The sequence below is a fragment of the Scleropages formosus genome, chromosome 9, assembly GCF_900964775.1.
Source record: "Scleropages formosus chromosome 9, fSclFor1.1, whole genome shotgun sequence".
NCBI lineage: Eukaryota > Metazoa > Chordata > Actinopteri > Osteoglossiformes > Osteoglossidae > Scleropages > Scleropages formosus.
Window position 1 is genome coordinate 14,462,201 of NC_041814.1, and position 26,962 is coordinate 14,489,162.

General features: G+C 41.5%; 3 protein-coding genes across 7 annotated transcripts in view; 1 reads left to right on the top strand and 2 right to left on the bottom strand.

The window, feature by feature from the left end:
• LOC108935463 (uncharacterized) overlaps positions 1–26,962 on the top strand; it is a 211,051-nt gene that overhangs the window by 141,060 nt on the left and 43,029 nt on the right. The gene's annotated exons all lie outside the window — the stretch shown is intronic.
• LOC114909058 (cytochrome P450 2J2-like) lies at positions 461–9,356 on the bottom strand. Of its 5 annotated transcripts, none has more exons than XM_029254639.1 (10): positions 9,269–9,356; positions 7,515–7,730; positions 6,054–6,216; positions 5,397–5,546; positions 5,104–5,264; positions 4,410–4,586; positions 3,986–4,124; positions 2,991–3,178; positions 2,658–2,799; positions 461–2,067 (listed from the first exon to the last, which is right to left on the bottom strand). In XM_029254639.1, the coding sequence occupies exons 2-10, from the start codon at positions 7,728–7,730 to the stop codon at positions 1,889–1,891; spliced, it is 1,515 nt and encodes a 504-aa protein (XP_029110472.1). In that variant the 5' UTR covers positions 9,269–9,356; the 3' UTR covers positions 461–1,888. The 5 variants fall into 5 exon arrangements, with proteins under 5 accessions (XP_029110472.1, XP_029110474.1, XP_029110470.1 ...); XM_029254641.1 differs by lacking the exon at positions 9,269–9,356 and adding an exon at positions 8,639–9,036 and having other exon boundaries at positions 3,986–4,121; XM_029254637.1 differs by lacking the exon at positions 9,269–9,356 and adding an exon at positions 8,639–9,036.
• LOC114911254 (uncharacterized) lies at positions 13,255–19,974 on the bottom strand. The gene is made up of 2 exons (XM_029254659.1): positions 19,547–19,974; positions 13,255–13,575 (listed from the first exon to the last, which is right to left on the bottom strand). The coding sequence occupies exons 1-2, from the start codon at positions 19,941–19,943 to the stop codon at positions 13,346–13,348; spliced, it is 627 nt and encodes a 208-aa protein (XP_029110492.1). The 5' UTR covers positions 19,944–19,974; the 3' UTR covers positions 13,255–13,345.

A 26,962-nucleotide genomic window follows, 5' to 3' on the forward strand; every position in this document is an offset into this window, starting at 1 on the left:
AAACTGTATTCCTCTATTCTAATTTATGGAACTGCTTTGGACTCAAGGCAGTACTTTTAAATGGCTGAGTAACCACTTGAATTCTGAAATTACCACACAGGTGGAACAGAATTATAAAATTTGGCAATTTACTGAGTACATTCGTGTCTGAAAACATAATGCAGTCATAGGACGTCAAGTTGAGTTGCACACAGGTTATGTTACGATGTTGATTTAAAATTATAATGAAAATAAAGAGGGGGTGCGGTGGCACAGTGGCACAGTGGGTTGGACTGCAGTCCTGCTGTCCAGTGGGTTTGGGGTTTGAGTCCCGCTTGGGGTACCTTGCGATGGACTGGCGTCCCGTCCTGGGTGTGTCCCCTTCCCCCTCTGGCCTTATGCCCTGTGTTGCCAGGTAGGCTCCAGTTCCCCGTGACCCCGTAAGGGACAAGCGGTTCTGAAAGTGTGTGTGTGTGTGAAAATAAAGAATTGTTTATGTGGTGGAGTCAGTTGTCTACATCTTGTAGTTTATAAACAGTACTCAGTGTTAGTACTGAGATGGGTGTGCATGCCTTCAAAGATGTGGAGATGTGTTTGTGTTGAAGCTACAGATTTTTGTAGCATTTTTCTCTAATAAAGTAGCAGAAAAAGTAGTTGTGTGAGCGAGATACATGCAGGCAGGCTAACAGAAATGAGTAAAATGACCCATTAATCACTGACATTGTTTAGTCTTTAAGTTGTTTCAGTATCTAAGAAATCTTAAATATACAGCATACAGTAGTTATGGCTGAATGTAGAAAATTATTTTTCATGGCTCATCTTTTTTCTTTAGTCTTAGCATTAGCCTCTTAGCCTTTCTTCCTTAGTCTGTTATGACCCCACGGTTGTGTAAGGCTGTAACATAGAGGTTTTGTATGAAGTTATGAATTGACAATAAATAGAATGCACAAACAGGGATGTGTGTTTAATTTTTTTGTGAAAGGGCAGTTAATCAAATTACAACATTGAAGAGCTAACAGGCAAACTTCATAAACATAGACAGAATGTAAAGGGTAATCAACAAGCAAAGAAATATGCCTAACCCACTACCCTTGCAGACAAGCCACTTTCAAACTCCAACCTGGAAACAAAAAGGGGTCAAAACGCAAAACAAAGTTTTCTGCCACCTTTCTAACTACACTACTTTTACACTGTCTAAAGAAAGAAAACGAGCAAACAACCAGACAAGTGTACAAGCAGTATAGAGGTGATACAAAGAAAGAAGCAGAAATATCAAAATGCCGTCATGAAGGAAAACAGAAAGACCAGGAGCACTATGACAATCACACTAGAAGAGTTTGTTAATCCACAAGCGAGCTCCCCAATGGCCTCCAGGAAATGTTCTTTCAATATCTGCGAAGTCCTGCCCTTCTTGGTCCAGCAAATCAGGCCCACCTTTTCTTGACAGATATTGCTGGACACTTGTGACTGTAATCCAAGTGAGAGGAAGGGAAAACGAAACAAGAAAACATAATAGACACCCACTGGACCTAACAACGACTATAAAATCATTGGTTGTTGTAATAAATACATTCTGCTGCCTCCATGTGTCCAGTTTTTGGAAAAGGTCCATGACAGAAATTGAACTGTGGAAATGTACAGGTATAATTTCTTGCAATTATGTGTGTGTGTTTATAGAATTGTACTGTGAGTGAGTATTATGTGTTTAAAGTAATTAAAATAAGCCTTCACAAAACTACATTTTATGAATTACAGTGTATAAGGCTGAAAGTATTTGATCAAGACAAATAGAATAAAAAATGGAAGCATGTTCGTACCTGCCATTTATCAACAGATTTCAGCTATATGGGCTAGTTCACCACTGTATTTGACTACTGACAAAATATAACTATACAGAAATCATTATTTGTTAAATGCGAGATACAGCATAGATTTTAAATGGCTTTGGGCCACAAGTGATGCCTATGAGAGATTCCAAACTTGGATCCTCTCCTTCAGGTACTCGGAAAGTAAACCTCTGTAACATGGAGGTGAAAAAGAGGAACAATTCCATGCGAGCCAGTTGTTCACCTGGGCACATCCGTTTACCTACAACAGAAAAAGAAACACCTTCCATGTAATACTGAGTACCACTTCTGTATAAAGCATGTCTATTCTGTTTTGATCCAATTCCATTTGAGCCAATGTTAAGTTTCTTCTGTGCTTAATGCAGTTAAGTTAATCTAATTACTTTCACTAGAACATCTAGGCAGACTTTGGCATATATGTTGGTGGTGCATTTCACACACAGGGATGTTGTAGAAATAATGACAAAATTGTACATCCACTTTTCACTCATATAAAGGGGTCTATACAATGCCTTTTGTCCGTGCAGTGAAAGACAATCAATGATTTTGTGATTTTATCATGAACATCCATGAAAATATTAAAACAATAAAGGACAGATGGCAAAAAATATAACATTAAAAAACAACTTAGAAACCTTTAAGTGCATTAAATGTGGTCAGAAGCAGAAAGGTATTATTGCAAATGCTGGTTATTACAGTATTTATGCTTTTTTTAAATAAAAAATAAAGTGCAGAGGTGATGAGAAATTAGATTTAATCAAAGGCGTAAAATTGAAAATTTAAAACAGGTTATCTACTGCTTTCAACCTGTAACGTAAAATTCAACATTACCTATTGAAAAAGGTATGAAATTCTCTTTTTTCAAAAAGTTTCCGTTTTCATCAAGAAAATGTTCAGGGTTGAACTTATCAGGAGTAGCATATTCATCCTTATCACGTAGGATGTATTTTAACACTGGCACCACCATCATCCCCTTTATCAGACATAAAAAAATACTGTTTAGATGTGAAACAGCAGCAGTGAACATTAAAAAAAGATTTAAAAAACATTAAATACATTAACACTTCTTCTTCTAGAAGTTCATGAGTATTTGAGGTAATTAGTTCCTTTTCCAGTTGAACTGCTGCAATAAAAACTGCACTAAATAACTCTTATTGCACTCACCTTGGGAACTTTATATCCAGATATGGTGGTATCCCTGTTGGACATTCTGGGTGGTGCTATGGGAACTATATTCCCAAATCTCTGAACTTCATGAATCACAGCATTGGTGAAGTGCATCCTAGCTCTGTCATCCATTGAGGGTTGTCGATTCTGTCCAATCATCTGATCTATCTCAGTCTGGACCTTCTCTGTGAAACCACATCAGCACACAAGGACTGTTCTGAAGGCAGCTATAAAAAATATATCTTTGAGCAAATCTGTCAAGTGTTAAACAGTGGGACTTCTGCCAGCAAATGAGATCTCGCCAAGATAACAAAATCATTCAGTGCAATAAAAAAATTCATTCAAATGGTATTACTGCTTAATTTGAAATGTAGTCACTCAGAAATTGAGACTGCTACTATGGACCTGCAAAACATCTTTAAATTTTACTTTGGAGATTGAGCCTCACCTGTTTCATTTCTATGTCTGCCTCAAGAAGCTAAACTGCAATTTGCAGAATGTGTGAACAAGCTGACATCTAATCAGTTTGTATCTGTACACAGGAAGGAGCTGTTATTGTTTTACATAGTTGCATAGTTACAAAGTTAATTGAAGAGCAGATGCACACATTGCCTGAGACCCCACTGCAGGGAGGTAACAGTCTTCTTAATACTGCCTTCACAGGTCAAAGAAAATTTGTTGATACAGAACAGATATACAATATAAAAGATGACTCAGGCAAAAACATTTACATACTCTCACACACACAGTCTGAAATTGCTTGTCCCAAGTTGGGTCGCAGCAAGCTGGAGCCCAACCTGGCAACACAGGGTGCAAGGCTGGAGGGGGAGGAGACACACCCAGGACTGGACGCCAGTCTGTCACAAGGCACCCCAAGCAGGACTTGAACCCCAGACCCACCAGAGAGCAGGGCCCGGTCAAACCCACTGTGCCACCACGCCCTCTCATTTACATACTCATTTACCTCTATTTATTTACCATATGAAAGATACCTTGAATCTCAGGGTACTTGGCCATATACAGAATTGCCCATCTGAGGCTGTTGGAGGTAGTTTCTGTACCAGCTCCAAACAAATCCACCACACAATATAGGAGATTTTCTTCAGTGAATCCAGCTCCTTCATCCTTCTGCTTCAGAGGTAAAACCGTTAAACACTTCCATTAGTGCAGCTTGTTTGCTTTAAAACCATGGAGTTGCAATAAAAAATGAGAAAATAAAGCAAAGAACTGGCAGAAAATTCAGAGACTCTCCTAAATTTATTTTTACGTATTTCACTTCCCAACATAGTTAACCTTAAAGACGTAACATTTAGCAACATTACAGCAACTTTTAATTCAGCAACAAATTATGTTAATTATTGGCTCCTGTGCCTTTTTACCATTTAACCTTTAGAATGTAAAAAAGGCTGAACTTACCTTCTCTATTTCATGGAGATAACAGTCAATATAATCTCTTGGATCGGATGGATTTCTGTCATCCTTGTGTCTTTTAACTTCTTCACCGATAAACTTTTTTATTTTGTCTAAACTTGAAAAGGCTAACTGATGCCCTCCGGGTAAAAAATCCATGATGGCTGGGTACTGGTTATACAGCTGCCAAAAACATGTATAAAAGGCTCCATCAAGAGAATCCGTATGAATGAAAATGCTATTTGTTAAGTGCTTTTCCTGGCAATTTTATGGACACTTAAAACTACAGTCTTAGAACCTTACTGAACAGTACAACAGCAGGGTTCATCCTGGGATTTGACCCAGCAAACCTTCAAATGACAGGTCTGTGTTCTGAACCACTATGCTTCTTACTGCCCTGCTTTATATAACAGAGGTCAGCCAAAATTTCATTAAACAACACAAGCACACACACACACACACACACTTTCAGAACCACTTGTCCCTCACGGGGAACCGGAGCCTACCCGGCAACACAGGGCGTAAGGCCAGAGGGGGAGGGGACACACCCAGGACAGGACGCCAGTCCGCCACAAGGCACCCCAAGCGAGACTCGAACCCCAGACCCACCAGAGAGCAGGACTGTGGTCCAACCCACTGCGCCACCGCACCCCTCCTCAACAATGCAAGCGAAAAGAGGAATTAGAAGTCATGATCATACTCGGCCCCAGAACGTTGCAGGCACTTTGAAAATTTCTTCAGAACACTTCAGCATCTGATGAAAATGGATATCGCCATATTCAAATCTGTGCCCAAACACCAGTGTGCAGATCATATTGGCCACAGCATTGTTCACAAGGTAATGGGGATCAAAAAGGAAGCCTAAAAACCAGAAATGGTTAGGAACTATCAGTAATATAAACATCAATATGGGCAAGAGGAATTTTTGATAGGAATGACAAAAAAAAAAAAAAAAAAAAAATTACAAGGCTTTTTCTAATGCTTCTGGCATACCTTGCTTTGCGTGAAAGGCATCAGAAAGGAAGTGGCTTTCTTGCAGGATGGAATTCTCCAAGGTCTTTTTGCCAACTCCAAAATACTTTAGTGTTGACAAGGCAAAGCGCCTCTGCTGTTTCCATATATGTCCATTGGATGAAATTAGACCTATTCCGACAACATCACTATATCAACAAAGACCATTTTTATCACCAATTTCTTCAGAAGCAACTGTCCTTGTTATACAGCAGAAAATGTCAAATGTAACTTTACAACGTACATGAAAGTCACAAGCAATATTATAATATGTGCTATCAATGTTTAAGGCATAAGAGTGCGCAGAATATTAATTTCAGGGTTTTGAAGGATATTAATCATAAGCATTTTAAAAAAAAATTTGCTGCGTAATATTTTACAAACGCAGGGGGCGTGGTGGCGCAGTGGGTTGGACCGGGTCCTGCTCTCCAGTGGGTCTGGGGTTCGAGTCCCGCTTGGGGTGCCTTGCGACGGATTAGTGTCCCGTCCTGGGTGTGTCCCCTCCCCCTCTGGCCTTACGCCCTGTGTTGCCGGGTAGGCTCCGGTTTCCCACGACCCCGTATGGGACAAGCGGTTCAGGAAGTGTGTGTGTAATTTACAAATGCTATGAATGAGGCCTCTGCTGCAAGAGATACTTACCCAGACCTTTGCAAAGTCTTTGATTCAGTGGGTAGGAGGGACGTTCTGCAAACGTTTCGGCCTTCTCCAGGAAAGCCTCTTTAAAATTTTTGATTCCAGACAGAACTACACATCGGACCGGTCCCACGTCAATCCTGGACACACTGCCATACCTATCTATAAGCTGAAAGACACGATTAAAGCTTCGAGATACCGAGTCCAATCACGCCCTGAGAAAAATGCCGTTTAATGGGGATTACTGGTTTTGTTAAGGATGACTGCTTCGAAGCCAACCTGACTTTCAGGATGCGCAACGTTTACCTCTCGGTGTACTGAGATCTATATTATCTGAGTTATCTGTTACATCAGCATGATGTAACACTGCTTATGAAAGCTAGGAATTCAGTTCTTTTAAAACAATATATCAAAGCAGTTCTCTGAACAGACTACAGGTACAGAATGTCAACATTTTTAAATGTAATTTGCTTTAGGATAATGCAATTTTTTTCTTTAAAATACACATATGGAGGGGGGTGAGGGGGAGCGGTGGCAGAGTAGGCTTGGCTGGGTCCTGCTCTCTGGTGGGTCTGAGGTTCAAGTCTTGCTTGGGGTGCCTTGCGACAGACTGGTGGTCTTGTGCTGGGTGTGTCCCCTCCCCTTCCAGCCTTGCGCCCTGTGTTGCCAGGTTGGGCTCCGGCTCGCTGCAACCCCACTTGGAGCAAGCGGTTTCAGACAGTGTGTGTGTGTGTGTGTGTGTGTGTGTGCGTGTGTACAGATATGGAACGTAATAGGCTGCATGTATTCACTTTACATCCCTTTTACTGATTAGCTATTCTTTATGTGTAATGAATATATTCTCTATTACTACAATATAAAATATTTTCATTCTAAACACTTCCTTCTTCAGCTTCTCATGTTTTCAAGAGATCTAGTGTTAGTGGATAAGCAGAAAAAAAAAAGTTACTGATATTACCTATACAACAGGACACCCACTTGTTCAATGCAGGGTTGCAGTGGCCCAGGGTGTATTACCAAAGCACAGGGTGTGAGGCAGGGTACATCCCGTGTGTAGCTGCCCACAGCATGAGGCACCAGTCCATCTCTGGGCAGTTGCACACACTTACTGACACACACACAACACGCACCATTTAGAACCACCAGTTCACCCGCGACACATCTTTAGGCTGCAGGAGGAAACTGAAGCATCCAGAGGAAATCCATAGAAACAGGTGTAAGATGCAAAGCAAACACACACACTGAGGCACACTGGAGCCCGTAGCAGAGGAGCTGTATGACTGCAGTGCTATTAGATGCAGCATCACTGCAACTGACAGCAGACAGCATCAAGAAACGCATGTCTGTGGACCAGTGGTATCTAGTGTAAGAGGACAGAGCTGTTGTCATTGTGACTGCTCAGCTTTCTGCTTCACCATTTATAAAGCGCCTGATTTGGGAAGGCTGAGTGACCCTGGGGCCCCGTACCTGGCAAAGGGAGTCAAAGGGGTCCTTCACGCTGATGCTGAGCATGTTTCCGATGACAGGTAAGGGCAAGGGTCCGGGGGGCAAGGTCCTGGAGGGTAGGCTGCCCACGTACTTCACCAGCAAGAGCACACAGAGGAAGAGGAGAAGTCCCTGCGTGTCCGTCCATGTCCAGGACAGCTGGGGGGGGAAGATTTCGGCCGCTGCCGCCAAATGCATCTGCTTCCCGCGAGACGACGCGGGGAAACATAAACAAAGTAACATAAGCTCAAGTGGCAAAGTGAACACACACACACACACCGTCTGAACCACTTGTCCCAGTTGGGGTCACGGGGAGCCAGAATCGAACCCGGCAACACAGGGCGTAAGGCTGGAGGGGGAAGGTACACACCCAGGACAGGACGCCAATCTGGCGCAAGGCAGCGGGACTCAAACCCCAGACCCAGCAGAGAGCAGGACCTGGTCTAACCCACTGCGCCATCGCGCTCCCCACCGCAAGGTGAACGTTCAAGTTATTCTTCCTGCTCCCCCTCCACCACACAATCATTTGTGTACTCAGCTACAGTCTGTATTTTTCGATATATTATTACTTCAACTTTTACTGAGCGCGGCTCATCTCACACACAGTCAGTGTGTGACAGCGCCGAAGGGATACGACAAACAAACAAGACAGCTGCTAGAGTAAGTAGACATTACTACTAACTGACCGTGACACCAGACCAGGTGCCTTGGAGCACAGAATGAGAAAAATGAACATAAAAAATACTTGTACAGTCACAGTGAGTGACAAATCTGCAGCGCGCGCCGCCTTGCTTGGGGCTCCGGATGAGGCGAAGAACTTCCAGTAGCCTGTGGACGCGCAGCCGCACCGTTACGTTACAAATGAACCATTACTACGAACGTTTATTTGAAGCTCGGGCAAAACGATGGACGGTTCTAGCGAGTACACAGCGGAATAATAATTCTCTCGGTCTGAGGAGCAACTTCGCCTCAGAAGCTGCACCAAGCCAGCCGTCACACTCCCAAGAAGATTCACGCACTCCACTCACCCCCCTGCCGGCAGCAACGCAGTAATGCGCAACTACTTTACTGACGTGCCACAATCCCCATTATTCGCAACTACTTACAATAAACGTGTTTCCACTCGAGCGGGACGCTCTTCGTTACAATAACTTCTTGCAAAGTACCCTCTCTGCTAGAGGGTTGGTGCTGAGCGGCTGCGGAGAGTCGCTGCTGTCGAGGTGTTTGTCGCGAGCGCGGTTCGCCGAGTCGCGCGACCGCCGCACAGCTTCCCGCGTAAGATCGGTGCGCTGTGCGAAGTTCGTGTCCCTCACTTTTATCACGGAAGAGTTATTAAGTCGGGAGCAGCCTTTCTCATCTGACGTAACAGGAGTCCAATTGCCAGTTTCATATGTTGCTTCAGATAACATTGATCGTGCGTGTAAACACAGGTGCGAAAACGAGATGGACCTCGATCGAGTTGCACCCTCAGGAAAGAAGAAGAATCAGAGGTGTAAATCGTAATCGCTTATTCATTTTATGGGTTTACTTAAGTATTTAAGATATAGATTTTATAAGTTTAATATTTTACACAACTACAGTGTTCGTTACCGTAGGTTCACAGACTTGCGATCAGCAGCAGCCCTTCGTATGTCGAGGACCTCGCCGTTTCCGACGTCTCCCTGAACAACACCAGGCAGCTGTACGACGCGTGAAGTGCCTTTAAAACGTTTAGCGGAGAGGAATGTGCGTCTTGCCTGGTTTCTGTGTGTAGGAGGAACGTCCGGAAGAACGAACACAAACACACACACACACACACACACACACACACAGGGACTTCCCTCTGTCTGCACCCCGCAGAAAGGAACGCGCCACCACACGACGACACACTGGGCACTTTTTTCGGTTACCTCCAGACACACAGACAAAAAGGGCAATATTTGTGAAGTGTACAGTTTACACAGGACTTTGCATTCTTGGCACTAATTTTGAGCTGCTCTTGTGTAACTCCTTTCAAAGGCAGAACAGTGGTCCTACATGAAACACACAGAAGTTTCTAGTCGCAGGCTAAGCTGAGAGAGAGAGTCCTGACAGCAGGAACTGCACATTAATTCATTCTGCTGAGGTTTTTCTGCACAGCGACTTACAATTACTTGCCCATGCGTATAGCTGGGTGATTTTACGATTTTACGGCAGCACTTTAGGTTAAGTACCTTGCACACTGTTGCTACAACCAGGGGTGAGATTCGAACCTGACACTTTCTGACCCAAAGGCAGCAGCTCTATTAAGCACTATGCTGCCCCCCCCAATATTTGACAAAATGCTTTTAAATGGGGAGCAAACACAGCACAAAGTCCTGCAATGCAGTGTCTGGATCTGCTTGGGCCTGCAGTCCTGTCAGTACAGTTCACAACAGCGTAACTGTAAGGTACACACCAAGATTACCGTGGACTAGTCACGAGACGGTAACCTTTGTTTTTATGAAAACCCATCCACTTTGATGCAAAACTTGAAAATGACAAACGATGGAAACCGAAACCATCCAATCCTGTTAGATCTTAAATAACACTAATTTATTTAGCTGGCTCTTTTCTCCAAAGCACTTGACCATTATTTACCCATTTATACAGTTGGGTAATTTCACTGTAGTAGTTTAGAATAAGTATGCTGTTCAAAGGTACTACAGCCAGAAGTGGGGAATCAAACTTGTGACCTTTTGATCCAAAGGCAGCAGTACCCACCACTACACTACAAACCACTCTGTGAGTGGTATAGTTTCATAGTTCTTCCAAATATCTTCCAGCCAAGCACACACACACACACAGACACAGACACACACACACACACACACACACACACACATCCAGGACAGGACACCAATCTGTCACAAGGCAGCCCAAGCAGGACTTGAACCTCAGACCCACCAGCAAGCAGGCACAAGCCAAACCTGCTGTGCTTCCAGCCAAGCTACACTCTTAAAATGAGTCCTCATTAGTGCTGGACTGATTACGTGATTTGCTTGTGTAAACCGGTTACATAACTTATCCTTTTGTTGTTCTTGTCAGAAACTGACATGGAGGATTATGTAAAGCAAGAATTATCGCATGAAAACCCTGAGAAAATTGCACTGAAGCAAGATGAATACATATTACAAATACATGCAAGACATGATGTCACCAGAGTAACATAATAAAAGATCGAAGAGCCAAGGGTTAACATATACAGGCGTACATGTGTTTATCCATGTGGGATAAACATGCAAGAAAAACATTGCTTTTATGTAATATGCATTCATAGTTTTGGAATTTGAAATAAGGATCCATGGTCTTTTGTCTATTGAAATTAAAAAAAAAAAAAAAAACATTTACCATATTTGTATTGCTGTAAAATGTAACTTTAAGGGGTATTTAGACACATATTATTATTTAGATTTTTCTTAAACACAGGTATGCACCAAATTTTAAATCAGATACACTGCATTATATATTTAAAACAGAAGAACTAGTGAGCTGAGTGTTTCAATCAGTGTCTGATAAACGAATGAACTAAGAAGAAAATTTCACCCATATCAAGAAATTAACTTAAATGCTTGCTTTATTTAATTATCTGTTTATTTCGAGGGAAGTATGGAAACACTGAAAAACACAGACCACAAGCAAAAGGAATTTCACAGGAATATGGTTAATCGTACAAAGCTTCAGACAATATCAAGCAGAATTTAAACTGGACCTTCGGTATAGCAGACATCTGTTAAAATTGTTTGTCACAAAACTCAACAGTTGCACACTGGGTCCTCGTGCTGCCAGCGTCCAAGTCATCATTTTAATAGATACTATTTTGTTTATTTATGAGGATGCCTTCTTAGCTGTGTTACAAAATTGCATTCTTCGCTTGTTCGTTTTCAACGAGATGGTGCAGCGACGCCACCTGCGTTTCCCTGTCAAGTCGCTAGGTGGCAGTAAAACGCAGCGAAACAGCGCCCGGTGTTGACCGTGCGTCACGAGATGAACGGCGCACGTGTTCTGCGGATAAACCAGCAGACATCGGCATTAAAACATGAATTTTTGGAGACAACACTTTTTTTAAAAAAATTTCTGTCACTTCAGATTGGTTTTAATTTTATTGTAGCTACAATATATTAAAATGTCAATGTTTTGCGGGATATTTCTTTGTGTAGTTGTATCCAAGATTTTTACAGAACCTACCCAATGAATGAATAAATGAAGGTACATCTCCAACAGTAGGCTTCAACTGATAGATAATAAAGTAAAAAGAACGTGGCCACAGGCTAATGAATGTTGCACATGTTGTTTTATGTTAGTAAAAGGTAATACAATAAAAAAATCCTGTGTATCCAGGAGTGTGGAACAAGTGTTTGATGAAAATGGAAGAAAGCCTTACAGCAAATTTGTAATTCATTGTAGCTTTATCTGGGGCTTTGAAAGAACATTGAGGACCCAGTGTACATGTTCACACTACACAGTTTATGTTTATGAGTCCCTGACAATAACATGCCCAAATATAGCCCTTAATTCTGAGGGAAAAACAGCTGTATGCATACATGTCTTGCCTCCAGAAAAAAAAAAAAAAAAACACACAGCATTTCAAGGCATAATTATACGCATATATTGAGTATACCTTGTTATTTCCCATGTGTTTTGTAAAAACAAACTGCATTCTCAGGTCTTTATCAGAAATGAAAAAAGATATTCAAACATGGTAGGAAAGGTTTTTCACCTGGGTCCCTGCAAAGATTACTTGTTCACAGTTAAGGTAATATACACTTGTAAAAATCTTCCTGTGTGACAGGCCCAATAGTTCAAATAATTTTGGCCAACACAATGTGAGAATGGCCTTAGCTTCCCCAAAAAGAAAATTCTGCCATTTTCTGCTGCAGCCAGCGTGCTTTAAACATGTTATTACATACGTATTTTTTACTGTGCAGGCATTATAATATGCTTGAAAATATAAATAAGAAAGGAAACGTGAGACAGTCAGACTGGTAGAAGTACTCTTACAGTACTGTGCATATTAACACTTATGGAAAACCATATATAGTGTAGTAGCATTTACACAGTACAGTACACATACTACAGTGCATTTAAACTGAATTTTTAATTACTTTTAAGTTATATATTCTTGCAATAACCTGCCCTGTGGGGGTTAATTTTACTTACAGGGTTCATGGAACGAATGGATTAAACATTTATTTTGTCTTTTCTAGGTATTAGCATAGGTCAAAAGTCTTTTTTATGTTTGATTATTTAACTGTGTTTTGCAGTACATAAAGGACAGAAGTGTCATCAAAATGTTGAATAAAAAGCTTTCTGCTACATTATTGAACACAGTGTGAAAACATGAGAACTGTGTATATGTGCGCAATTGAGTATGAGCACGTGAGTGTGAATAAAATGGTTCGCCACAAAATACAGTATCAAAGAGTGCAATATGTGCAGTTATTAAAAACTTCAGCCAGTACAATGGAAATCAATCCAACATCCAGATGATGCAGTTTTGTATCCAGCTGCTGTAGCTTGAAAACGCCGTGCACCCAAGCACATTTAAACAGCAGCATATTTTTTTGGTCACTTGTTTCAGGACGATAAAACACTGCAGACTTCATCTTCCTGTCAAGCAATAAGACATCAGCTGTCTTCTCACCAAAAAACGTTTAACAGACAAAACATTACACACTGCTGTAAGCAATGACACCGATGTCAGGTAATTTCGTAACGGGCTCGGTGGTTTCACGGGTGTTTGAAACGCAAGCTAGCTGGCTGTTTTTTTCTTTGTCTTCCACACTGAACCGATAAAAGAGTAAACCTTGCCCAGTTTAAGTGTCATTGTACGGGTTTTGAGGTATATGGAATGTTTCATCTATGGACACTACGAGCTCTTCGGGTTTAGCGGCATCCGCACAAATATCCGGATCATGCGAAATGAAGTTCGCGTCCATAAATCGTGCAAACTCGCTCATCTCATTCATTTCGTTCATGCTGTTGGTTATGCAGTTTATTTCGCTCTTATTGCTGTTCTTGGCTGGACGGGGGCCAAACACCCAGTCTACAGAGAAAAAAGAGAAGACATTGATATGTTAACACTGATTCAGACAATTGTCAGAGGGTGTGATCTAATTTTTTAAATTAATCAAAACCGTTCTGAAAAAAAAAAAAGGTGTTTTTCGACTCAAATCACATTACGTGTCATGCATGTTAAACATTTTTATTTATTTATTAACAGTGCAATCATCCTGTCCCATCCTATCAGTTAAAGGGGTAAGAAATTACTTTACTCCCTGTAATAATGTTTAGTCTTCACATATGACTCAAAACCTCTGACTGCATAAGTCAAAATACCATAAAGATGTTGCTCAGTAACCTGGTACGAGCCATACCCATTTGGACCACAGTAAAGTCCATTAGCAATGAAAATGGTACAAATTAATATAAAAAAGAACACTAGTTAGACAAACTATTCTACTCAACTCTGCGTAGGGCAATATTTCATCGCACAGTTGTCATTTTGTGAAACTAATGTGTGCAGAAATTTGAAACGTTAGGGGCCGTTTCCTAAAGGTATCATTATGCGACACTGAGATTTGCCAGTTTTATAAAATCTGAAAATAAACTAAATGAAATACACAGAGCTATGTGTGCTGATTAAAAAAAATGTACACAAGGGGATCAGATAGAGAGGCACCAGAGAAGTCTGTACACTGAAATTTTTACAGCTTCAGAGAGAACAAATAATTTAAGTAAATACATAAAACATTCAGTAGAACGCATTAACAGCTAAATGTGTTCTTTTCTTTGTGAAAATATTCACTGTAAAAATTTTAGGTTACATCTAGGGAAATGCAAATGGAAATTATTAAAAATGATAGGAATTATAATAACCCAGTGTATGCTTTTATACTGTATTTCAACATCTGTAGCACAAGATAAAAGGGTAAAAGCTGAACTGTTTATTCAGGCATTACCTTTCAACACCATCATTAAGCCACTGCTGCAGTTAGCATCTAGTTGATTATCTGCTTGATATATGTAGCTCAGTTTGCAAGTTCCGAGATGATTTAGAAAAAAAAAATGTACCTGCGAATAAACATGGTATGGCGATGTACTGCTTTTGCAAAAGTTCTTGCTAATCTGGGTGAAAACTTACTGCGTTCTCCAACATAAGATGATAAGTCTTTTAAAATATACTGTATATCCTTGAGATAATCCTAGGGTGACACCAGAAAAAAAAAAGACACACATAGACACACACAGACACACAGAAAGCTAAAATCAAAAGAAACACTACATATGAGCACTGACAATGTGATTAACATGGTACAAATGACATAAAACGCGGTGTGCGGAGTAACAGAGCTGTCGTGCCCCGGTGTGCCGTTGCCGTGCCGGCCTTTGTTCCCCTGTCCACTGTGAGGCTGGACAGAGAGGGACCGCTGTGGTCTATTTTTGTCCCAGGCAGAGATTCAGCGCAGCTGCAGTAGGAAAAAAGAAAAAGGAACGGGGAGGAGGGGAGGGAAAACACTTGCCCTGTTCCCCACGAACTGACTGCGTGGAAATCTCAAGGGCTGTTTAAGTGCTTGCTGACGAAACCGCAACCCGAAATCCTCACTCGCGTGATGTACACGCCCGAGGACTGACGCAAGGCTCAAAGGTGAGGGAAGGGCGCGCAGGAAAGTCCTAAGGATGGCATGGTGGCGTAGGCGGTCTTTGGTGGATGAGAGCTCACGTCCGACTCTCGGTGTCAGGGCTCAAAACGGAGGCCGTGTTGCAAAATCCGGGAAAAAAAGCTTTCGGTCGTCCTACTTTCAAAGCTGAAATAATGAAGCCTTAACTCTCTCCGCCACTGGCAATGGCCTGTGAATATCTCCTTTAAGCTTTGTTCTTCTGTCATATCTGAGCAAACCTTGCTTGTTACGATTGGCTAAATCATCTCCTCATTTTAACTTCTGCCGAGGTGGTACAGTGGCTCTGCAGTAGCACTGGTGCCTCACAGCTTCTCTGCTGTGGGTTTGCACATGGGTTTGAGTCTGGCTTAGTCTGTGAAGAGTCTGCATGTTCTTTGCATTTCCATGGGTTTTCTCGAGCTGCTTCATAGTCCAAAGAGGTGTGTTTCAGGCAACCTGCTGACTCTGAATTGCCTTGTGTGTGTGTGTGTATGTGTGAAGAAGTGTGTGGTTGCCCTGTGATGGACAGGTGTTCCATCCAGGGTGTACCCTGCCTCATCCCCTCTGTTGCTGGGATGGACTCTGGACCGCTGCAACAACACATAGGCCCTCATGTTCAATATTCCCGACACAAAGGCTACAATATTATTTGTATACAATGTATCAGTATTCATAATAAGAATAAATAAATTAAATAGCTTTACATGTATGAAAAGACAAGCATTTATAATATGCTTGAAACGAATTAAAGCATACAAATGTTACAAATGTTCAAGCTATAAATTTTTCCAATGATACAGTTTATTTTTAATTGTATTTTCCTCACTTGTCCGTTTTCAATCTTTTTTTAAACTGGCAGCCCCCAAGCAGTCCAGGCGTGTGGCACCACCTTCATTCAACTCATTTCCACATTGTGTACAGCTCATGTCTCGTGTTTGTAAGTGCTGGTGATCAGTCATAAGATGAAGAATGTTGCAGATGTTTATGGGATAAATTAGTCAATGGTTGGCATTTTAATAGGAATTTGCAAGTACGGTGTATTTTATATTTTTCGTCTTTTAAAATTTAATTTTCAGTGTAGCTCAAAGTCAATAAAATGTAAGTCTTATGGTGTATTTCTAATTTATTAGTTATATCCCAGACTGTATTTTTTTATTTATTAATTATATCCCAGACTTTTACAGAACCTATCCAGCAGATAAATTAGGGTATGTCTCTATTATTTATTACCTGTATTGATAAAGCAAACCGAAAGTGGCCAGATGCTGATGTGATCAATAGGCCGGAATCTAACAGGAGGTTGGTGAGATGATGAATTTTTTATTGTCAGTAATTTTAAGCTAGACAATTTTAATGTTGTTTCAAGTTAATAAAAGATATTAAAACAAAACTTTCACAGTGGACTTGTGCTCCATCCACAGTGTGCCCCGCCTCAAGTTCTCTGTTTCCAGGATGACCTCTGCAACCCTTCATAATGTAAGCAGTTGATGAAAATTTAAAAAAAAAAAAAAGAAAATTAAGTCTGAAGTTTTTACAGAACCTAACACGCAAATAAATTGAGGGTAATCTTATTCTTGTGCTTTTATTGATTATAATGTAGAAGTTAGATTTACGGAGTTACAGACTTCCAAGCCCAACTATGTTTGTTTATGCCCCAGTATATAGGAAAGCAGCAAAATACTTTTGTACAAAAGAGACAATCATTTTCAAAATTAGAAAGTCAACATTCTCCCAGTTCCCCTTACCAAAAACTTCAAAGGAAGCTTATTTGAGACTTTAAGACGTAAACAATACAATTTTTAAGAATCTTCCACTAGAAAAATTAGGCCACGAATCTATCACGATATTTGCTGGCATGCGATGGGCAACACAATGTTAAAACATATGAATATTTCTCATTTTATTCTATAACTGTACCTGCGTCATATCACCTAAGTGAGATTTCATTGTTATTAGTGAGATATGATTGTTTAATAAATTTGTTGCTCTGAAAACACATAAAAGGTCATCTAGGTTTTTTTTTAACTTAGGAACTAAGTAATCAACTGTTTTTCTTTGGCACTGCTAAATATTACATGACAATTATGTTTATGCATGACATTCCTTCAGATGTTCTGTTTAAAATTTCAGTGTCCACTTATAGTTCTGGTCGTGAAGATGTCGTTTCAAATTCATGAGTAAACTTTGTTCTGCTGTAACACTTTCTATAAAGCATAACCCGATAAATAAAATCTTTAAAGACTGAAACCAATAAACACGCTATGCACAGTGAAAAAGCAATCTCAGAGAGAAACTTTATGGATCATCATTTCACACTGCATGTCACTGCTGAGTGGAGACTTTTATTCATTGTGGGATATTATAACTGCTAGAACTGAGTATCTCTAGTGTGAGTGCAGTGCTGTCCCAACTGTTCCAATGGGCTCCTTCAATCACCCACATTTTCTGTATCTGTTTGCTCCTAAAAATTCTGTTGACCTCTTGTTCTACATATAATAGCACATTTCTTTCACTAATTCATATCCTCCTATATTCCTCTATAAATTTGGAATGTACAGTAGGCATATCTTTCATTTAGTTAAATTATTGTGTCGGTTTGATTGAGTAGTAAGTAATAAGTGACTAGTAGTAGTTGACTAGTAAAAACACACAATGTCATTATGGTTCCAAACTGTTTTCACAGCTCCAGGGTGAGGGCGTTCAAAGCCATCTGAACTCTTTAGCATAGATTTCCTCCAGGTAAACTGGTGTCACCTCACAGGTGAAATCCATGCCATTCAGATAACCTGGTGACCAAAGGTTGCCTTGTATTTGCATGCTTGTGTGATGTGACAGCTGGAAGTGTAGTGGGTAGAGCTGCAACGGTAGAGCTGCCCAAAGGTTGCAGGTTCGATTCTCCCCTCTGATTGCAGTACCCTTGAGCAAGGTACTTACCCTGAAATTGCTCCAGTAAAATTACCCAGCTGGATAAACGGATAAATAATCGAAAGTACCTTAACACTGTAAGTGGCTTTGGAGAAAAGCGTCAGCTAAATGAATAAATGTAAATGTCTGTGTGTCCGATTACTCCGTTAGGCTTAAGCATGTCCTGTGCTTCCTGTAGAGTACTCTCACCCTGACCTTACTTAACATCAACTGAGTTTAACACTAACAAAAATGGCTCCAGATGTAAAAACATAAAAAAGAAGTACTTACATATTTAATGTATAAGCACTTATTTGAGTTTAATTTTCACCACCTGTATACAGGTACAAACATATTTGCTCACTGTAACTGTGCCTTGGATTAGATTGTAAACTAAACAACACACTCTTTTTAGAAGAGCTTTAGAAAACAGTTGATGGGGACTCGATTCAGAAGAAAACCTTTACACACGATGGATGTTTATGGTCTAGGGGTGAATGAAATGATGGATGGACTGCAGTTGTTCACAGGGACAACCTGTTGGACTGGAGTGCGGCACATTTCAAAACGATACCCAAAGCCACCAGGGGGCGGCGCTGTGACGCATTTTCTTCAGTGAGGTAGGTGGGGTTGCGGGAGCACCTGCGTGCGGTTCAGCACGGTCACATTTTGGGATCTCACCTGGTCACAGTTCAAACTGCTTCACCCCTACTACTCATCAGCACTTTACACCTCAAGTACCACATGTACCAAACGTGAGAACGCTAATGAAAGGCAACCGAGGTAATTATTCAGAGTGTCGCAGTTGACAAAAATATATACACGATGCTGAGTGAATGGAATTAAAATAATATAATATTATAAAAGTATCTGAGGTGTCATAAATGTGTTTATCGTGCATGTCTACTCTTGGTAGTTATCTTTAGTGTCACTGTGATTTAAATGAGTAAAAATCAGTTTAAACACAAATCAGTGAATTCTTTTTAAAATAACGGAAAATTAAAAAAAAAAAAAAAAAAAAACAAAAACGAAATCTCAACCTCCATAAATAATATTCTTTCCTAGAACAATATAAAACGAAACACGTCCATCAACTTTGACCATTACTTAACCATCGCCAATAGTTTTTTTTGTTATTAAAATAACCTCACGTTGAGTTTAGTGCGTTACACAAGATTAGAATGAGTGACGCTGAACAGCACAGTCACTCTCTGGAATTAAAAAAAGAAAAAGGTGCGACCGATAACACACACACAAAGAAAAACTTGTGTTTCAACTGATCATTAGGTGCAAACCCCATTCGGTATGTGAATACACCGCCACCACCACCACCATCATCATCCTCATCACCATCACCACCACCACCATCATTATCATCATCATCATCACCGTCGCCATGACATCATGAGGGCCGGCAGCAGCAGGCAGCGCCCTCGCAGCCTCGTCACTCACCCACGAAGTCGTGGGCCAGGTCCTTGGTGAGGTGTCCCACGATGGCATAGGCCACGGCCACGACCACCAGCGCTGCCATGACCAGGTAGAGCACGGCTTTGGGCAGCGGGATCGCGTCCCTCGCCTCGTCCTTGTGCTCCGTGTGCGGCAGCTCGTTCTCCGAGTACGAGTACTGAAGGACGTGCTCGAGGCCCGACGTGTGGTTCGCGTTCGAGGGCGCGCGGCTGGCGCTCGCGCCGCCCAGCTCGGGCTCGAGCACTGTCACCAAGGCGCTCGTGGTGGCCTCCACTTTCTCGTCACTTTGGCGAACCAAATCGGCCGTTTTGTTCACGAGTGGCAGGATGTGCGAGAGGAAAAAACTCCAATCTTTGATGGCGCTGGCGTTGCACAAAAACATGGTGTCGAGGTTAAGCGCGTTCGCCTTTTTTTTTTTTTTTTTCCCCCTCACAGCACGGTTACTGTGCGAAGGAGCGCGGCGACCGACAGCATCCCCGGTGTGACTGCGCTCACTGTGCGAACTTGCCAAATAAACAGAGGAAGAGGCGCGCGCAAAAGGCGGGAAGCGCGCGAGGAGGCATCGGTGCGATCGCGGGTAAACGCAGCTTTCTTCGCAAAGTCCAACAGGTCCAGAAAAAGACGACAGGAGACACACATGTGGACGACCGCTTCTCCGCGTCCACGTGCAGCTCGCGACTGAAGCCGCAGAACGGATCTCCCCTTAAAGTGCTAGAGTAGAGTAGCGAGCACAGATACCGCATCGGCGAGGAACCCCCCAAAATGAGGGCGAGGAAATGAATTAAATAAAGAGCCTAAGGAACACTTGCGCGCGCGCACACACACACACACACACACACACACAGAGTAAAATTAGGCGCGTTCCTCTTGGTTTACACACGGCACAACTGAGAGACATCCCGTCCCGTTTCTACACACACTGTGAGTTCTCAAGCCCTAAATGCGAACTTTGGTGAAGTGCGTCGCTCCCGCATCCACAGACTACGGAGCTCTTCTCCGTCACGTGTGTCAAATCGGTGTGTGGGAAGTTCGGAGCCCACCCCAACTCCCCACGATCCCGCGGGTACCACGTAAACCCCGCTCCGCTCCCCGGATCCTGCCCGCGGCGCGTTCGCGACGTGCTGCTGAGGGCAGTGTCACCGCAGAGGAGGAGGGGGGGGGGGTCTCGAGCCAGGCGCGCGGCTGTGTCAGGGAGGGCAGCCCCGCTCTCACACACAGCGAGTGCTGCACCGGAACCCGGCGCGCGGCGGACCGCGCGTGTTCACCATCACATGGACGGCGAGCAGTGGACACGCGCGCCCCACAGAGCGGAGACAGTAACGTGTCGCTGTGCTAAGAAACCATGTGTCTCACATGTCATGATGATGTCCGTTCGCATAATCTTCTTGCACTTATGATATTGCGGGGAAAGAAGGACCTCAGCTCAGGCGACCTTTCGACACACAGTTACTTTTCGTACACTCCAAGTTATCACGGTTCAGCTTCATTCATTCATTTATTGATCTGGCACTTCTCCAACAAGGAGACATACAATGAATGACATGCGTCTCCATAACGACTCCAGGTTCTCATTTATATAGCGTTGTAATTCTTACAGGATCAGTTCAGGGTAAGTAACTCGGTGAGGGGGTATTTGAATTGGGAACCTTCCTCCTGTGAGTACGTACACATACAGACACACACACATACACACACACACACACAGTCTGAAACCGCTGGTCCCAAGCCGGGTCGCGACGAACCGGAGCCTAACCCGGCAGCACAGGGCGCGAGGCTGGAGGGGGAGGGGATACACTCAGGGCAGGACGCCAGTCCATCGCAAGGCACCCCAAGCAGGCGTCAAACCCCTGACCCACCAGAGAGCAGGACCTGGCCAATCCTGCTCTGCCACCCCAGTGTGAGTAAAGAATCCCTAAACGCTACTGTACTGTACCTGTACAAACAGGCGCAGTCACAAGATACCTGTAACAGCACAAATAACACCTCACACACAACTTAGGTGTTGAATTTGAACACAGTCAAGTTTAGAAAAAAAAAAACAGTAATTTCCCTCTTTTTACTGTAATAAAGTGGGGGGCGCAGTGGGTTGGACCACGGTCCTGCTCTCTGGTGGGTCTGGGGTTCGAGTCCCACTTGGGGTGCCTTGCGACGGACTGGCGTCCCGTCCTGGGTGTGTCCCCTCCCCCTCCGGCCTTACGCCCTGTGTTACCGGGTAGGCTCCGGTTCCCCGCGACCCCGTATGGGACGAGCGGTTCTGAAAATGTGTGTGTGTGTGTGTGTGTGTGTGTGTGTGTACTGTAATAAAATCCATAGACTGGCTGTAGTTGCGAGTTTTGGGTAGTATTTTCTGGGACAAATGACCCCCAACCTCACCGTGCTGAACAAGGCAGACAAGGTGTTTAGTATAACTCACTTTTTTTCTAAAGCATCACATTTGTGTGAAAGCCTGTTTTACTAAAAGTTGCTTTTATTCCTCCTTAAGATCCAAAAATTGAAACATCTGAGATACACCACACCGCAGTATACATATATTTATTCATTCAGCTGACGCTTTTCTCCAAAGCGACTCCCAGTGTTAAGCTACTTAAAATTATTTACCTCTTTATAGAGCAGGTTAATTTTACTGGAGCAATTTAGGGTAAGTACCTTAGCTCAGGGGTACAACAGCTGGAGCTGGGTATTAGACCTGTGACCGTTGATCCAAAGGGGGCAGCGATAACCACTGTACTACCAGCTGTCTGCCAGCTCACTCAATCCATCTGCTATATCTAAGTGAAATGTTTTTGTTTTATTTCATAATCATATAGTGTCACAAGGCAAAACTTTCTGGTATGGGAAATTAAACCAGGTGTCTGAATTAAATTAACGGGGAGATCAGTTCCACAGATAGATTTTACATGAACACGCCTTGTAGAAGAATCCAGAACAATACATTACCAAGACCGTAAATGTGTGCAGGTGAAAGCTGTCATGTGCAGGAAGAAACATCATAAAACGAACACAGTCGGGGCAGAGATGATGGGGCACGGAGACATATTGCACTGCACTGCTCTCACCTCTGCAGCACGGCCGAGCGCCGTTTCCTGCTTTCGTCACTTCAGCCTGAACCGCCTCAATGCAGAAACAAAATGTGCAATTGTCACGGCGTTCTAAACATTCTCAAAGGCATAAATTCTCATTTCAATCTTTACTCTTGTGCATTTCAATTTTTCAGTCTTCATTTGGGTTGCAAAGTGCAGAGGCTGTTTGTGGGCCAGTGAGTTCTCTGTTCTCAGTCCACAAAAAGGCATAAGTGTGTTATGAAACAGAAAGACTTTAAAAAAGCAACCATCAGTCGTTTGTTTTTCAGCTCTTTGTGAATTTCTAATTGTTTTTAGTGTCAGGTTCATGAAAACTGCAGACTGAAGTTTGAGCAAAATGAATAAACCAAATAGCCAAATGACAAATAAATGACTCTGACTTTGAACTGTGCTATACTAATTGCATCCCAGGATTTGGGTTGACATGCTCAAAGAATGGACTTCTTTTTAACCTATTATCTATTTTATACTTCTCACTATTCACTGTTATCTATTATTTGTTTCCATGGTCATGTGCACATGGTTAGCAGCTGGTTTTTCATTGAACAAATGTAAATTTTCGTTGGACTTTAAGTGGACCTCTGATTTTCCCTTCACTCTTGAGAAACTGTGGACTTGGACTGAATTAAGATCACATGAGCGGTTTCAAAGAGTTGCTTTTGAAAACCTATTGGAGGCGGTGACCCAAAAATGAATCATTGCACTGTGGCAAAATGGCTCAGTGTAGAACTTTTTCCTTTATAAGTGAACAACACATGATACAATCAAAATCAGCGAGCTGGATAGTTTAGATTTAGTGTCTTGTAATCTATCTATATACTGAAAGAGTCTGACTGCAAAACGGTACAGTTTGTGGGACTCATTGTTTATAGATTGCTGTGGAGTCTGAAAAGGACTCTGTTTTCATACCGATTAATATTGTGTTTAAGGTTATGGTGAATCGGGAGGTAATGCAGACATGCGTTTGTCCAGATTGTACAAAACTTTTGCTTTTAGTAGTGTTAGTAACTTGGTCAGTCAGTGGAATTCGGGAATTTTATAGTCACACATTCAACACCTGACTCATTTTTTCACATGTTCCACAGGGACAAAAGATAAAGGCGAAATGATGATAACATAAATACTCCACAAAAGCCAGCAATTTCCTGTTGAAATCTTTAATCAAAAAATCTTTATCAAAATCTTCTTTCTTAGTTTATTTTCTAAGTAGTTTTTTAACCGGAGAAACAGTGCATCAGTTCAGTGGCCGTAGAGTGTTGTTGTTTGGCCAGTTTATGGAGATGGATGCAAGTCTGGAGCAGAACATTTTATTAATGTTACCCTTCAGAGAGGAGATTCATTAATGGTCCATGTGCTTTTCTGAATCCTGAATAAGACCTTCTTTTACTTGAGTCAGAACAGGAAGGAAGGGACAAAAGGTTATTGGAACATATGCCCTACACCAGGATCTCCAGTGTACAATGATCCTTCACTGCCTTTGGCAGCTGTCCGGAATACTAAATGGGCAGACCAGAAAGGTGACTAGTGTCATGCGCACCTCGCCTGTACCTGCCTCTCATCAAGGTGCCATGGGATAAAAGGACAAGGATTCCACACCTGCTTACGGAACCTCACTTAAGCAACCCCTACTTCCGTGTGTCCAACGATTCCTGTCCTTTTCAAAGTTCTTGATCTAGATCTAGAAAGTTGCAAGTTCAAGTCTCAGGACAGCATAGGCTTCACATCTTTGAATCATTGGAGTGCTGCTGACTAAATGTACCAGGCAGCTTTTGTGTTTTATCTTCATCTGAGTTTGACTTTAAACTGTTAACCTTGATTTGGTTGGTGCTGTTGTCCACAGCAAGTTACAATTTCAGGTTTGTATTGTAACAAGCTGCTTCCATCTGAGCCCCCATTTATAGAGAGGGGTATACGTTTTTAGCGCATCAATTCAGGGTGTGTTTATAAAGGGAATTACAGCAGGAAGCAGATGCATATTGGGGACCTTCAGTGAGTAAGGTGACATTCCTAAACATTATGCTTACCTGCTGCCTCGAAAACACAATTCACAATAAAAGACAATTGAATAAGACTATGATGCAAATCTGTATCTCAGTACTCCCTTCTACTTAAGCAATTTTATAATTATGTTTTTGCATCTTTGCTTAATATGTAGCCTCAGTAGTCTGCTAATAATTTTGTTTCGTGTATTAAACCATAAAGTAGAGTTTTTGTTTTAACGGGTTTAGAATTACAATTGGAAAGTATCTAGCAGTGTAAGTCACCTTGGTGAATAAGATGTGTGGGCTGATAACGCTACACACTGTTCATTGGAAGACGCTTTGGAGAAAAGCATCTGCTAAATAAATAAATCTATAAATATGAAGTGATCTTTCCTGACTTGATTCTTTTGACAAATAAAGTTTTTCAGAGTATGCTGCTGTTCTTAAGCTCAATAATTTTGATTTTTTCCTTCACAACTGTCGGTGATTATATTTTCAGAAGCTATTAAACTTTAAATGATTTTCACTTTTTCATTGTTTAGTTGGGGTCAGGTCTCAAGGTAAAATCATAAATATTCATTGAATCTACTGTGCCACTTTAACAGATGGATGTTACAGCTGTTACCGCTATTAGTATAATTATTCAGTTTAAAAATGTTTTAAATCAGTTTGCATAATCAGATCTACTTTGTTTCTTATATTGTGTAGTTTTTTCAGTAAATGATCTTAACAGACAGAAAAGGTAAATTTTGTGTAGGCTGTTCCTTTGAAATATCAGTACTGTTCTTAATTTTGTTGGACTAAAGCCAATTTACTACCCTATTAGCATACAGTCAGTACAGTAAATGCCATATTTCAGTTTTTTTATGCATACGGTATATCTTTTAAAGATTTGTTGTGAATACTCATAAAAGTGCATTCACGTACACAAACACCAACCAAACAACAGATGAAATTATAACATTCAGTCTCTCAAATAAGGATACAAAGTGCAACATTTGCTTGCCCTTACTATAATTTTAATGCAACATTTTGTTCCATTAGAGGATTATGTTAGATTTATTTTATTGTATTTTACCTCAGCAGCTGCAGAATATTATTTGCTTAAATTTATTTCCCAAAGTATGTGTCATTTTGTGCCTCTCATATTTGATTCTTTATGCTCCATGCTGTTGAAAGTTTTGAGTCTTGAGTTCAGCTAAATGTATTTATTACAGTCGAACATATGAGAAACAGTCAGAGCTACATGTAAGTATTTCCATGCATGTACATTGTATATAAGGGAGCTATCAAATGCCTTTTTAGTCTGCAGGAAGAAAAAGAGCTAGACCTGGAGGTGCGGAACCTAGGTTGAACCTTGTTCCTGAATGTCGACAAAGGAGCGCAGTGACCAAGAAAGATAGTGGAAAGCAATGGAAATGAGAATAATTGAAACTGGCCTGCTGGTGAAAAGTGGGACAATAGAATCGAATATCATGAACCATTACCTTTGGGAGCATATAAGAAGCATGTTAAAATATGTCAATCTTCACTTGAGAATAATATGTGATTTTCAAGAGAAATACCGTTATTTTGTGACTTTTGCCTAAGGAAACTTTGGAGGAGCTGTGCAGGGTGAGCATGTCCTTCTAAATTTATACAGAAGGGTCTGATCATGAGTCTGTACCAACAAGGTTTGGGTTATTAGTGCTTATCCATAACCACTATGCCAGCTACTGGAGAGAAATGAGCTATGATGAGATGATAATTTAAAAATAAAATAATAAAAATACAAAAATATGCTGGTTGACGTGTTTATCTGTAAAAATATGAATGAAACAAAAGATAATCAGAAGATGTCTGTTCATCCATGTTAAATTATATTACTTTATTGTTACTTGTTAATTCATCTGACAAGTGATGAATTCTGTGTATTGTAATCATACATGACCCAGACAGACACAATTGATAGAACAGCTCACTCTTGCGTATTATCCTCCTACTCTTCATGCTGAATTAACCTTCCTCACATTGGCCATCGCTCATTCTGGCTGTATAGACAGCAAGTCATTTTCCTTCCGAAGGGCCGTTAGTTGGGCTTTTCACTTTGTCTGATCGAAATCCTCCAAGTCGTCAGGATGGATAAGTCCACGAGAATGGATTCACTTTCAATATGAAACTTCTGAGATCTTTATCAAGGCCTTCTTTTTCAGCTGACCCAGATAACGGTAGTAACGGCTGACTGCTCAGAGAAAACCGAGCCTTGTTGTCATGATAATACCATCTCTGTTCCTGCCCTACCTGCCAACAAACCCTGACATATTTACACTATCTATCTTCAGTATTTACCATCTGAATTC